The 14117-nt window shown below is 39.6% G+C and overlaps 1 protein-coding gene across 2 annotated transcripts in view; it reads left to right on the top strand.

Moving 5' to 3' along the window:
- cpeb4b (cytoplasmic polyadenylation element binding protein 4b) overlaps positions 1-14117 on the top strand; it is a 51102-nt gene that overhangs the window by 1109 nt on the left and 35876 nt on the right. For both annotated transcript variants that reach the window (XM_088320445.1, XM_088320446.1), the window contains exon 2: positions 888-2110. In XM_088320445.1, the coding sequence (XP_088176571.1) occupies positions 935-2110 (1176 nt within the window). In that variant the 5' untranslated portion in view covers positions 888-934. The remainder of the gene's footprint in view (positions 1-887; positions 2111-14117) is intronic.

Here is a 14117-nt window from a genome sequence, read left to right as displayed (position 1 = left end):
ACATCTTAAATAAGCTCAATGTACGTGCAACCAGCGGGATAGCGACTAAATTTCAGTGATCAAAGTTAGCCGTATAAACCCGTGCTTTTGATTGACATTACATGTAGACTGTGCAAGCCACTTTATGGAGTTTTTATGTGTGACTTTAAGCCTCATGTACAATGTCAGTCCAAATCTGGTAAATAACAAGTAAAATACCTTTACTATAAAAGCAATTTTAATGGCTGAAAATAGTGGCTCAGAGGAGCGGTTAATATTGACTTGTTGGCTTGGGGCCAGCTTAAATTCTTCGTTAGTGTTGGTGGGACAACAAAAATAAACGTTATCATTGTTATAATTTTTATTATAAAGGATCTACTAGGTAGCACCAGTGGTAGCAAGTATAGCCAATCGTAGGCATTGATAGCAAACATTTTCCAGGCAGTGATCCTACTTAGACTTGTTAAGGCATTTGGCTAAAGTAAATCTAAACCAGATTGCTACGGTAATTTACCATATATGAAAAGGACACCACATACACGAGCATTCGTAATGATGTCCCTGGTCAAGTCAAATGATTTACTTGTTTGCAGCCTACGGTGCTTTTGAAAAGGCCCCTTTCCTCTTGGAATTGCAAAAAAATTGTGTTCGGTTTGTGCACCTGTACACCCAACAGCTGGGCAAGCTGTTTTTGTAAATAGTGACTTAAAACACAACTCAACATACAAATCTTTTCTTGCCCCATTCAAACTCATACTGCCACTCCTGCCATTTTGGGTCAACAATGTTCATGATTCGGTGATGGCATAGGCTGGAAAGGGTCTGTAGAAAAAGATCAGGTTTAAATGTAAATTTCAGCCTGGAATTGTTGGTAACATTCTTGCGCACCTCCTGTGTTTTCCCACCAGGACCAAACCATCGGGATAGAATTTGTGCGTGTGGGGGGAGCAGACAAATGGGGGATTACGGCTTCGGAGTCCTGGTTCAAAACAACACTGGCAATAAGTCTGCGTTTCCGGTCCGAATCCACCCGCATCTGCAGGCCCCACACCACCACCAGAATGTGTTGCAGAGCCCCGCCGCATTTATAAACAGCACAAGCGCTGCAGGGAATGGCACCACGGTGGGTTCACCCTGGCTCTTCCCGGCCTCGGCCACCCACGGCAGCGTTCAAGACGAAATCCTGGGCGGGCCCGAGAAGCCCAAAGTGCAGCAGCAACAAGAAATGCAGGAAACGCAAGAAAAGCAGATATCCCCTGGAAGTCACCAGGAGGGCGGAGGGGGCGTGATCATTTCAGAACTGGAAAAAGGCCGGTCGGAGGACGGCAAGACGGACGGCGGTTCGCCTGAAGGCAACGCTGGGAAAGAAAAGCAAATCCGATTGGAGTCTCCGGTTCTGACCGGGTTCGATTACCCGGAGACGACCGGTTTGGGTGGCCAAGTCCAGTCCAGCACCACCTCATCTTCGCTCACCGGCTTCAACAACTGGTCAGCGGCTATTCCGCCGGCACCGTCGACTATCGTCAATGAAGACGTCAGCTTTTTCAATCCGGCCTCCGCAAACAACGGCACGCTGCTGTTCCAAAACTTTTCCCATCATGTCAGCCCGGGTTTTGGTGGAAACTTCTCCCCCCAGATAGGACCGGCCGCAGCCCTTTCCCAGCATCACCCGGCTCCTCCGCCACACCCTCATTTCCAGCACCCTCACAACCAACACCAGCAGCACCGGCGCTCGCCTGCCTCCCCGCATCCTGCTCAGCCCTTCCCGCACAGGAATCCGCCCTTCAACCAGTTGCCGCATTTGTCCAACAGCCTGAGCAAGCCCCCTTCCCCCTGGGGTCCGGCAAGCTACCAGAGCCCTTCTCCTTCCCCGGGGTCCTCCACTTCTTGGAGTCAAGGAGGCGGTTACGGAGGCGGCGGCGGCGGCTGGGGAGGATCTCAGGGCCGAGATTTTCGCCGAGGTCTCAACGGCGGCATGACGCCCATCAACTCAATCTCTCCTCTCAAGAAGACCTTCCTGAATAACCACGTCGTGTCCCAGAAGTACGCTCGGAACAGTCCTGCTGGCTTCAACCCCAAGTCCTGGATGGATGATGGCGTCAGCCGCAGTGATAACATCTTCCCCTTCCAGGTACGTCATACTTTTAATAATATCGGGGCCGTTAGTTGGTGTTGGTCTCGACATACAATCAGAGTTAAGATCCGGCCTTAAAAAAATCCAGCATGACCCGACCTCAGGTCCGTGAGTATCAAAGCCCGACCCAGGGCGAGCCCGACCAATTAACTTCATTTGCAGGGCTGTGCCCAAAGCAAACCCCAAATTTCATATTTTGTTTGAGGACTGAGGAGGAGGAGAAGGGATTTACGATGACAAATTAAAGCCTGTCTTAAAGCCTGTCTTTTGTAATATAATCCAAGTTAAACAGGACTATATAAAGATATTTATCTATGTCTGCATAGGTTACATTAATTGACAAATTAACTTTCCATCATTGACAGTTACATTTAATGCCGTCTGTCATTTTGACGCGTTGAAAATTGGGCCAAAAACCACAGCACCAGTGTATGTCCTTAAGAATCTAGTGCGGTATTTTAAGAGAGAAACAGGCAGAGAATAAAGAAGAACAATGACGGGTGCATAATAAAAATTGTCAGCAAGAGAAAAGCCCAGCTTGCTTTAAATATAATGAGTGACATTTTAAGCCCTACCTGGGCTGAAACTTAGGTCAGACTCGGGCCTAAGCTTAAGATCTTACCTCTGCACACAATACAGCAGTATAAATATTCATGAGTGGACTGTATTTACGCAGCAATTCCTGCTTTCTCTCCTTGTATTTGAATAGGAACGGTTCTATTGAACCTTAATTGGGAATCATGATGTTATTGTCAGAAAGTACTGATGAGAAAAATGGAAATTGCATTAAAAATGTTTTTTTTTCAAAGGAAAAAGGAAAAGTCAAATGTTATAAAAGAGGGTGGTCAACCTAAATGATTTCCTGACAATATACCATGTTGTCTAAAAATACATTTTGATTCATACTTTGATTTATTGTATTGGTTGGTGGTAAAGGTGGGGTGCGTCGTTTCAGTTTTCCTTAAAAAGTTGAAGGTTAAATATTTTCTGTGTTAACAATCCCCAATCTATTTCAGAGAGCCCTTATCCTTTATTTGCCACTGCGTCTTTCTACTTTTATATTACCTTTTTGCAGAGCTGTTTTGGGCAGAACTCATTAGGTTCGAGGAAAGGGGACTCTCGATAGTGCTGGAGTGTGACGTCATGATTGTCCTTGCAGTTATTCAATTTTCTATTCATTAGTGCAGCATGAAAATTGTTAAAGTAAGAAAAGCTCTGCTTTAAGTAGAGACCAAACGCCAACCCAAACCCCCAAAAAGAGTAAAAAAAAATATCCAATTGCGTCTGAAAAATGCACGTACTTGCACGGTCATCATGAAAGAGCTGACGGATGCTGTAATGATGACACAAGCCAGGAGATCGCGACAGATCTTAACAAAGTTACAAATGCTGTATACAGTTTCTTTAAAAATCATCCTGTTTTCATCCATTTCATGGGTGGTTCCTAATCTGCTTCTCGCTGTTACTGAAACTTCCATCAAATTTGCCCAAGCAATGGGTGATAACAGTTCAATTGGTTATCTGAAGCAGAGCCCTAATTGGATCCAGGAACCGTGATGTCATCTTGACAGCAAGTGCCAAAATGGCCTCCCCCTGTGATTGAGGAAACAAATGGACTTTGCTGCTTAAATCTATGTTTAATATTTATGTTTTTCATTTCTTATCACGACAATAATTGACTGTATTGTCTCATGTAGGTTAAAGGGTGATTCTGACCCGTGCACAAACACAGGCTCTGTAAACCAAAGCCCCCCACCCCCACCCCACGTACATACTGCACGTTCCATTCATCCGCTTTCATGGCTGGCGTCACGGGCTAGAAGCTAATCCCAGCTGCTTTAGGGTCAGCAATGTGAACCTTGACACAAACTAACAATACATACATAAACACTTGTATTTTATAGTTTAATACAAAAATACAATTAAACTCTAGCCCCTGATTTGGTACTATAACGGTGATGTCAAATACTACATTTAGAAATGGGGACTGGCAGGTGTGCATGAATTATCAATGTTTTTCTACTCTTTTGTTTTCTCAAATGCTAGCTTTGCTGCATGTCTGTGATGATGACTAATGTTCTTGTGTCCCTGCAACGTTGCAGCGTGCCACATATGCGAGGAAATGGGAGGGGTTGTATAAAGCACGGAAAGACACGGTTATAAAAGACGACTTGGGTGAGCTCTGTTCTGTGCGACATCACAAGATATCAATATTTTTTTCTCTGTTTTTTGCTTTTGCTTCTCAATAATGAACTGGGACGTGTCTGCTGTGACCCCAGCGACAAAATGGCCTCATGACGCCTTCAATTTGATTTGTGTAAGATGCGATCGGAGCCTGCAAATTGCGTTACAAAAATAAAGGCCTGATCGAATTGGCGACGAAAGGCAGCATACAGTGAAATCCATTCCATTGATCCAGCTAGGTGATTGATTGCAAGGATACAGGGGGTCATAGGGACAGTTACCATAGGTCCGGCACAACCTCATGACCTCGCTAAATACTGTGTTTTCTGGAGTATAAGGCACACCTCAAAACCACGTACTGGCCAGAAATTTGAAAGTGTGCCTTACATACTTCAGAATATAGTGGATAAGATTGGAAATGCATACATTAAAAGACTACCATATTTGTGTAATGATTAATCTATCGATAAACGTGTATGACTAAAATCAGTGGACCCACCAGTGGTCCAACCGATATACTTGAATGATTAAAGTTAATCTCATCTTCACACTATTTTTACTCACGGCGTCAAAACACTGACTTGTATGGTGCATTCATCTTCAACAATGAATGTTGGAGAAAGGAGAAAACAAAGTCTTTTAACAAAATACTATGCAAGCTCTTTACGTTTTTGACGCACAGGTAAAGATGTGGAGAAACTGTTTAATATTCCCTTACGGTGTTATATAGTAGTCTGTGGTCTGTACAGCCCTTTGAGAGACTTCTTGAGATTAAGGGTTATACAAATAAACATGTCTTGACTAACCTATTAGAATGCAGAACAAAATGCATTATACAAATCAGCGTTTCTGACACACTGAGTAAAAAAGTGTGATCAATATTTAAAAAAAAAAGAATGCTTTTGTGTGTCTCTTTATTACTGGTGGTGTAGTGGTTAGTGTTAATGTTCTCACCATCACAACCTGGGTTTGATTTCCGTTGCATACAATGTTTTGCGATTTTGGTCAGCAATACTTAATGACTGATCAATCTAATATTTAGCACGGGTGTATAATGGGCTGAACAGAAGCTCTCACTATCGTCTCAATTTCATGCGCCTTATAAGCCAGTGCGCTTCATAGAGCAGAAAATATGGTACTGTGCGTACACCCTCAGTCTCTTTGCATATGTGCCCCCCCCCACACACACATGCAAATAAACTTGTCAGTCATGTATTTGGACGTATTCAAATCAATATCATGATTAGATCTTCCTAAGATGTGCACTGTGGCTCCCTTTTGTTGACTTAGCTAGCAGCAGCCTACGCTAATTGGTCTTAAAGACAGCCATCTGGCGCTAGCTAGTCAAATTGTTTTCAAACGTAATTACACGTGTAGTACAGTATCCCCTGGAAGATTTCTGAATCAACTCACTAAGCAAAAGTTTAAAAACCTATGGCCCCCGGTCCAGAAACCAGCCCATCAGGCTCTTTAATCCAGCCCGCTGAACAAAAAGTCAAAAAAGTAGTACAAATAATTTTGTTGTCACACTTGTCACCAATCCCCCCTTGGGGCCCTTTCCTTCATAAGAATATATTTTTCTTAAAACGTACTGCTTGGGTACATTCAAATACTGAAAATTGTTTTTAGATAATTTGTTTTGTTATGTATTTCTCTGTAGTTGCACTTGTTTATCATGATGTATTTTTTTTAATCATATGTAAAGCGAAAGAAAACATATTTTGCGTTTCAAAGGAATGATAAAATTTAGTGACTATTACGTATTTACAATGTACTTATACACTATATATACACTCATACTTATCCATGTATACAATGTACTTATAACCTTGTGTATTATTTAGCGAGTCCTAGTTGTAAAAAAAAACATCATTTATTGAACAATATTGATTAAAAAAATAACCAAAATACGTGAACTAACATGTAAACATGCAAATTTTAAAATAATTTTATTACGAGAAATTTGCATTTATTTTACATAGCATGAGGCTCGCCATCTTGCTAAGTGTACCCCAAAACAACCAAAAACCTCGATAAAGGCAGCGCAAAAAAATTAAGGGGAAAAGGTACAGTTTAGTCACTTTGTGTCAGTTATTTTCTTTCTTGTGTTATGTAGTATTCGTTTTTAGACGCACGCCACAATACAGTGACATCTAGTGGTTAAATATGACAGACTGCCCCTTTGAATAAAATCTGAAATATAAATTTCAATGTTTGGCAACTCTGACTTATTTTCATATCATGAACACAGCCATAATCATATGTACTATCTGCAACAAAGTAAAGATGCACATAAAACTATATTTTTTCAAAATATCCCATGGAGTTAAACATGTAGTGATCACGTACTACACGGTCTCCCTTTAACAATGTGCATAATATATCACTCTGCTTTAATTTCAAAATTGGTTTGATGAAATGGCCTATTCATCAACAAATGTAAACTTAAATATAACAAACCTTTACACAACAATATCGGCATCTATATTCATGAATGAATATAAGGTAAAAATCGTAACATTTTTTTATTTAATCTGGCTTCTTTGTCGTATTTCTTAACATGAGCGTGCTGCCAGTCAAAAGCAATCCCCAACGATGCAATAAACTAATGTAAAAGTTGTGGTAAAACATATTTATAAATGAAATGAAATGATCTGCATTTATATAGCGCTTTTCAAGTCAATGACATGCTGTTTTTATGCTTCTATTTTAATCCCAAAATAAAGTTTAGCTGCACAACAGCTAGCATTAGCTAACAGCTAACGACTTGTTCCAAGGGGGAAAAATTACACTTTAGAAATAAACTATTTTGGACCTTCTTAGATTCTTCTATTTTCTTTCAATGATGAGTGATGACTCATTGTGTACCTTAGGCCAACAGTAAGGACATTGTTCTGGCATGCCTCGACATGCCCGAGATTTGTCTATTTTATCATTGTTTTACTCTCAGTCGTTTACGTAAAAAGGGTTGTAAGGGTGTGGCTTTTCGATGTAACGCTGCCTATATATTAATGGCCTAAAAAAATTCCCGTCTGCCCACGAGCTGTGTGACTTGTGTTTTTTAAGCTACAGCTCGTGTTCTGGACTCAGAGCTGCTGACTGTTATTCCCGTGCTTGAATCAGATCAGGCAAAGAAACGTTGCCCCCAAACACCCTCCCACCCCCAGTGGCTTCAGCGTAAGCAAGGACTCGTGCAATGACCTTCATTTGCTGAATAAAAAAGGAACCAGTAATACTAGTATAATATATTTGTGAAGAAACATGATGCAGATTTTTTTTCTCTTTGATAGAGGGATAATGGTAAATGGTCTGCATTTATATAGCGCTTTTCAAGTCAATGAAGACCTCCCAAAGCGCTCTACAATGTGCTTCACACTTACCCATTCACACACACACTCACACACCAACAGGGGGTCAGCCATGCAAGGCGCCTACCTGCTTATTGGGGGCATTAGAGATATTTTGTTCAGGCATTATTCTGCAATTTGATGCATGTCCCTTAATCAGTGTAATATGCTGTATTTCTGCACTATTGACATATTGCAAACACTTAACCACGTGACGACACCATGACGGACTGTAGTAAACCGTAACGAACAGTGTACGAGGCCAGTAAGCGGCAGACAACAACAAAAACAGCAACAATATTCAACACCATTGGCAATGACTAGTCAAACGAATATTGTGCAGCTGTCGGATGAGGTGCCTCACCTTGTCGGAAAGCACAAAGAGCGCTATTTAGAGAAACTGAGGAAAGCATTAGCAATGCTAGTTACCGAGCAATAGTCTTAATCCTGACATATTCACACATCTAAACAAATCCTCCATTGTGCCTGACTTCGGTCCACACGACCTGTACCACTATATTGTAAATTGGAGTATATCCCCATACACAAGTGCTGATCTAAAAGCTTATAAAAGTCTGAATGCTTACCAGTTGTTCATAGCTGGTACGTGTTTCTGTGCTTCGTTTTGGCGACAGATGCACAGCGTTAAATGTCCCCCTCGCGCAAACATTACGAAAACAACTTCTAAAATTTTGGTGAATGTGATTGAACAGTAAAGCACAAAGCATTTGCACCTTGTATGGAAATAACTTTTGAGCATGTTGAAAATATTTTTTGGGGGAAACGACGTTTTCTATTCTGAACATTCGTCCCTCATGTTATCCTTCAGTAAGTTGGCAGTTCATTTCGGCGTAATAAGCTTTACGGTAGAGCACATAAGTTTTCAGTACATGTGATATTCGGAAGATTACTGTTTTGAATACGTGGTTAATCACAATAAAAGCAGCTCATTTACATAGTAAGAAGTGGTGACGGTAAGCCACGAATGTAGCGAGTTAGCACTAGCAAAATTATTTTTCTTGAGTATCTTTCACGTGACTCATACCAACCTAACAGAAAATCGCTCGGAAATACATCAAAGATACCTTGTAAAAGGTGTTCGCTACAAATCATGGAATCCTTGAGGACTGCCAGCCTGTCAGTGGTATCCTTCCGTTTGACTGCAAATAAACATTGCCCTCTTTTGTCTTCATCAAAAGGGATAAAATTCCAAATCGGGCTTAGAAGCTTGCCCCACCGCACAGGAAAAGACCACCATGGTAAAAATGGGTGGTTTTATTATTCTGTCGTGGTTATTGGTATTTCTTTCAACTCAACTGCTGTGCACTCAAGTGCGTCATGGCTCTCATTCTATCAAAGTAGGCAACCTAACGTCACATGGAAGGGGTTAATCGGATTCAGATTCAGATTCAGATTCAGATCTACTTTATTGTCATTCTAGTACACGTGTATACAGAACGAAATGTCGATGCATCTGACCCCCACAGTTTCCTTGAATGTACAGATATAAATAAAGTTGTATTGTATTTTGGCTACGTATAGTATTTTACCATAGTGCCGATAGTGCAAGAAGAGTAGCTAACCAGATGTGCAAAATGGGCAGTCAGGTTAACAAGTCAGGTACACAGTAACATTAACACTGTAACAATAACGCTGTAATTACAATAGTGCATAGAGCAATGTGCAAGGAGTGGCAAGCTATAAAAAAACTGCCAGTAGTGCAAAAAGTCAGATTAGCAGCCGTTTAGATTTAAGTTAACTATATGTTAGATTGACCATTTAACAGTCTAATGGCCAGGGGGACTAGACTATTGCGGAGCCTGGTGGTCCTGCACCGCACACTGCAGTACCTCTTCCCAGAGGCTAGCAGAGTGAACAGTCCATGATGGGGGTGAGAGGGGTCCCCGGTAATGTTCTTAGCATGGGATAGGCAGCGCTTCTGGCCAATGTCCTGAATGGAGGGAAGTGTAGTCCCATCCAGGATGCCCTGGATTATAAGGCGCACCCCCCTAAAATTAGTCTTTGTGATATATTTTTCGCACAATGATCACGCGCAAGTGTGTACAATCATTGATTGACTTCTGGAAAGAAAAGTCAAGCATGCACAACTCTTTCAAAATATCCAAAACAGGATTCCCACTGATCCTTGTAAAGTCTTAAGAGGCATTGAATTCATTATTCTAAAAATATGGCCTTAATTGGCATTAAAATGTCTTGAATCCAATTTTTAAAGGTCTTAAAAATGTGAAAATATAAGATTTATATTTGTTTGAACAAAAAATATTTAGTAACATTTAGCAATTGTCTTTATAATTCACAGATTTACTTTCGCGCCAACAAATGATTTCAAAAGGGATTAAAAAGTCTTAAAAATTCTTGAATGTAACTTGCCTTAAGCTGAAGGAACTCTGTAAAAAAATTGACGAACGTAAAATACACAGTTGCAGACTTTTTATAGCTGTAAACTTGTCTCCAAATGACCACTTTTGGAAACGGCTCGACGTAGCCTTAGAAAAATGTGTTAAGATACAATTTAGACAAGAGTACTTAAATTTGTACAAAACGTTACCACGAATAAAAGTAATTATTCAAGTAATCACAATATATCTCATACTTGAGGACAAATATTGTCTAAAGGAACAAAAAAGAGGATTTTACAATGAGTGTTTGGAAGTTGCTGTCTCAGCTTCCGGCCAAGTTCTGCGCTTCCCTTCCAGCAACAAGAGGGCACTCCAAGGTCACTCTAGATGATTTTCAAAGGCAGAACAGTTACCTTATGCAGTATCATATAGTTGTAACTATGCATTTCTAATTTTATCTAATTGTACCTTATTTTCCAGTGTATTAGGCGCACCGGATTATGAGGCACACTTTCAAATTTCTGGCCAAATTGGGATGCTCAGGTACACCTTATAGTCCGTAAAATACGGTACATTAAAGCCCCAGTGTGTAAAATAGTGACCCCCTAGTGTTGTTAAAATACTTAATTTAAATAAAACACTATGGATTCAAATAGTAAGCAAATACACTCTTTTAAGGACATGAAGGTTTTGAAATTTGTAATTATATTACACATTTTGAAAAAGTTGGTATATTTGGTCGCCATTTTCCTACTACGTTAGCCTAAATGAGGATTTTCCTACATGGCTTGTCCCAGTGGTGTTTTTAGCACTTACCGTAATCCAATGTGTATAACAAGCATTTTTATTTACCCAATACAGTACTCAAGGTTTGGGCGCACGTAATACACGTATTATTGCAAAATATTGGGATTTGAACCCGGTGGCGGCGGTGACAGTACCGAACTCTTTCCACTAGAACACCAGCGATTTAGATGACACACAAAAAGGCATTGGGTTTTATCTCATCACACTCTTTAGTCATGGTACCAGAGACTAATGGTAATTTTGTTGTGCATCTCACGTTACGATTATACATTTGTCACTTACAATGCTTAGAATGAAATAAAGGAATAGAATTTATCATCACTGGAAAATGTGTAACGCACACGAAATTAACATTAGTCTCTGGTACGTTTTCTAAAATAAGTGATAATAAAATGTACTGCTTTTGTATGTCATCTTTATGATCTGGTGCTCTAACAACCACGAGCCACGTTGGATTCACGTTTTATGAAACTGCAAAGTTTGAGCTGGGGAAATAGTAAAACTAATTTATAATAAAAAAAAATTGCAGTGCACGTTTTTCTCGAGTGCGGGTTATATGAATAGGTACGCTAACAGCCAATTCTATTCCAAAGCTGAGTCATGCACATGATAGGCCTAGTCCTGACATTTCGACATCCACCACTTTTTTCCTCTCTTCTTTAGCCATTTAAGCTAGTGACTTGGAGGCAAGCTATGGCAGTTGCTATTGTTAGCTGCTCCGTATAAACACAGCTATCTTTTGCAATTTTCCACTGGCCTTTTGAGTAGCTTCATCTGCTATCCACTTAAGTTAGCCGCTTACACCAGCTCTGACCAACTCAATCTATTGTATCTTCAGCCACTGCAGGAGCGTCCAGCTCACCTGGTCTTTTGTTGTCACTTGCAGTGATTAACGGTGGCTTTCATGTCCTGTTGCTGGCTGAAATTTTCTGTGTAAATAAGGCTTGATTTGTCCTTCAGTTCACACGCCGTCCTTTTTAGTAGCTTATAGGACTAGCTGCTAAAGTTAGCCTTTTGCACCAGCTTTGACAAATTTAACATAAGTAAAACTATCTTTCATCCACCAGAAAATGTTCTTGTCGGAAAAAAGTTAAAGAATGTTAATATAAACGTATCAGAATCGTGCTATCTTAGCATTACATCAGTTCATAAAATAAAATAAAATACCTTTCTCAAATTGGCACACCAAGCTATGGAGGTCTTTCCTATTTCAAAAGTGCGACAGGCTTTAACAAGGTTTTGTGGACTACTAAAAGGACATTTAAACCTTTTTAAAAATCTTAAAAAAAAATCAAAATAAAGTGCCAACAAAAATTCTAAGGTTTATGTACCTTTTCTCTTGTTTTTAATCCATCAGGTAGAGCTGACGATTGTTCTTGAAATAGACTTGCAATGCGATGATTTTACTGGGATTTCCAGCTTTTTTTAAAAAATCCACCCACTGTCTGTCAAGACAAAAATGAGGAAGTGTCACCACACTTATTTTGCACTACCCGTGAAGTTTCCGTTTTTTGCAGAGACACCATTATGTACAAATAATTCCAATGGGTTTTATTTTTAGGTTTTTGGTTCAGGGAGTCCATATGCCGCTTCGTGTCCGTTCATGCCAAAGTAAAAGGCAGAGACACACAGGGCACGCCATGTTCCGGCACTAGTGCAGGCTGCTGTAAGCAGGGATGCTGTTGTATTAGAGCAGATTTAGTATTGGGCTGGGCTGATGGCCAGCTAGCGCCACTCTTGCTAACCGCAAATGCTCTGTTCAGCCTTGTCAACCCTTCAACAATGGGAATGATGCGGTCAAATGATATTTCTTTCTTTTCTCCCAGCTGCTCGCCAGTTTATTCTCAAGGTCAGATGTGTCAGGTGCTGTGTACTAGGTGTAAGCCAAGAGGGAATGTTGTCTTAAGAGAAGCACCTGGACAACTGTTTGTAAAGATAGGACATGGGCTATTGTGCATCCCTTGTACTCAATTATCCCTCTTTTGAACTCTGAATTGTTAGAAAATACAAGCAATCAATCTGTGTTGAAATCCGACTGGTCAAAATTAGGCAGACTAAGCAGTTTTTTTTTTTGGCAAAGGAGACTTAAAACTGCACGACAACTGTTTTTTGTCCCTACCAGTACAGATAAATGGTAAAATTGTGCATCATGAGACCAATAACTGCTCATTTATTAATTTATTTTTGCACTGCAATAGAAAACAAAGAATAAAAAAAATCCAATATTTATTATGTCCGTCTTTAAATCTGTTTGCAATCTCAATAACATTATATAGCTTCAGAAAAGAAAAAGAAAAACATTCTCAAGATTGTAAAAAAACTATATCATGATTCAAAAATGTGTTCCTTTTTAAATAGATTAACAAATAATCGTTATAATGATTTTAGGTATGATCATTTGTTTGTATAACTGATAAAATCATTCAAAGTTATTTTCAGGTCATTTATAAGCCTTTGACTTCAACTAGTCATCCTTTTTTTTTCAGGGGATTTGTTCATATTGCGATGTGATGTTTGCAGTTGCAAAATGATTGAAAAAAAATAATAAATGAGAAAAATAAATACAAATAAAGATGTCTTCAAAATGAGCTGTTAGAGTGACCTAGTTTGACATTATCAATTAATCAATCAGACTTGGAAGGTTTCACAGTTTTTTTTTTGGTCCGTCAGACACTTCAAATGTATTTCTGCTACGATCGTCTTGGTCTGAGTGTGATTGCATGATTTGACTCATTTTTCACGATGACTGGTATGCAACGTGAGAGATTGGACGGCAAAGTTGCTAATCCATCTGAGACGACTTAACCATTTGGCAAAGTCATTAATAACTAATGACAAGATTTTGTCACTCCTATCCATTATACAGGAGCTCCAGTTTTGAATGCCACTCATGCCTTGTCTTATCTTAGCTGTACACATTAGTAGTTTTAGTAAATCCAAATAAACATACAAAAGCTGATGCAGGGATGTATATGCTAATGAGGAACATAAATGCTTAGAATATTTATAATAACTAGTATCTGCTGATTATTATTATAGCGTGGCGTCAAGTGACTAATTGTTGGGTCTTTTTTTTTTTTTTTTTATCAGAAGATTGCTTTATTATGTTGATGTCTACTGCGGTATCATAAGCCGGCAATGGGCTCTAGACTGTCCGGAGAGCAGCCCATGATCTTATGGGCTGTGTTGATTACTCTTTGAGATTGATGCTTTTGTTTTAGAAAACAGCCATAAGAACTCTGAAAATTATCTTGCTTATGTATAAGATTATTATGTATAGATTATTATTATTTTTTTTTTAATTGG

This window comes from Urocampus carinirostris, chromosome 17, assembly GCF_059441175.1.
Source record: "Urocampus carinirostris isolate Australia breed hairy pipefish chromosome 17, RoL_Ucar_1.0, whole genome shotgun sequence".
NCBI lineage: Eukaryota > Metazoa > Chordata > Actinopteri > Syngnathiformes > Syngnathidae > Urocampus > Urocampus carinirostris.
Note: the sequence above shows the minus strand (reverse complement) of the source record. Positions and strands in the feature narration are given on the sequence as shown.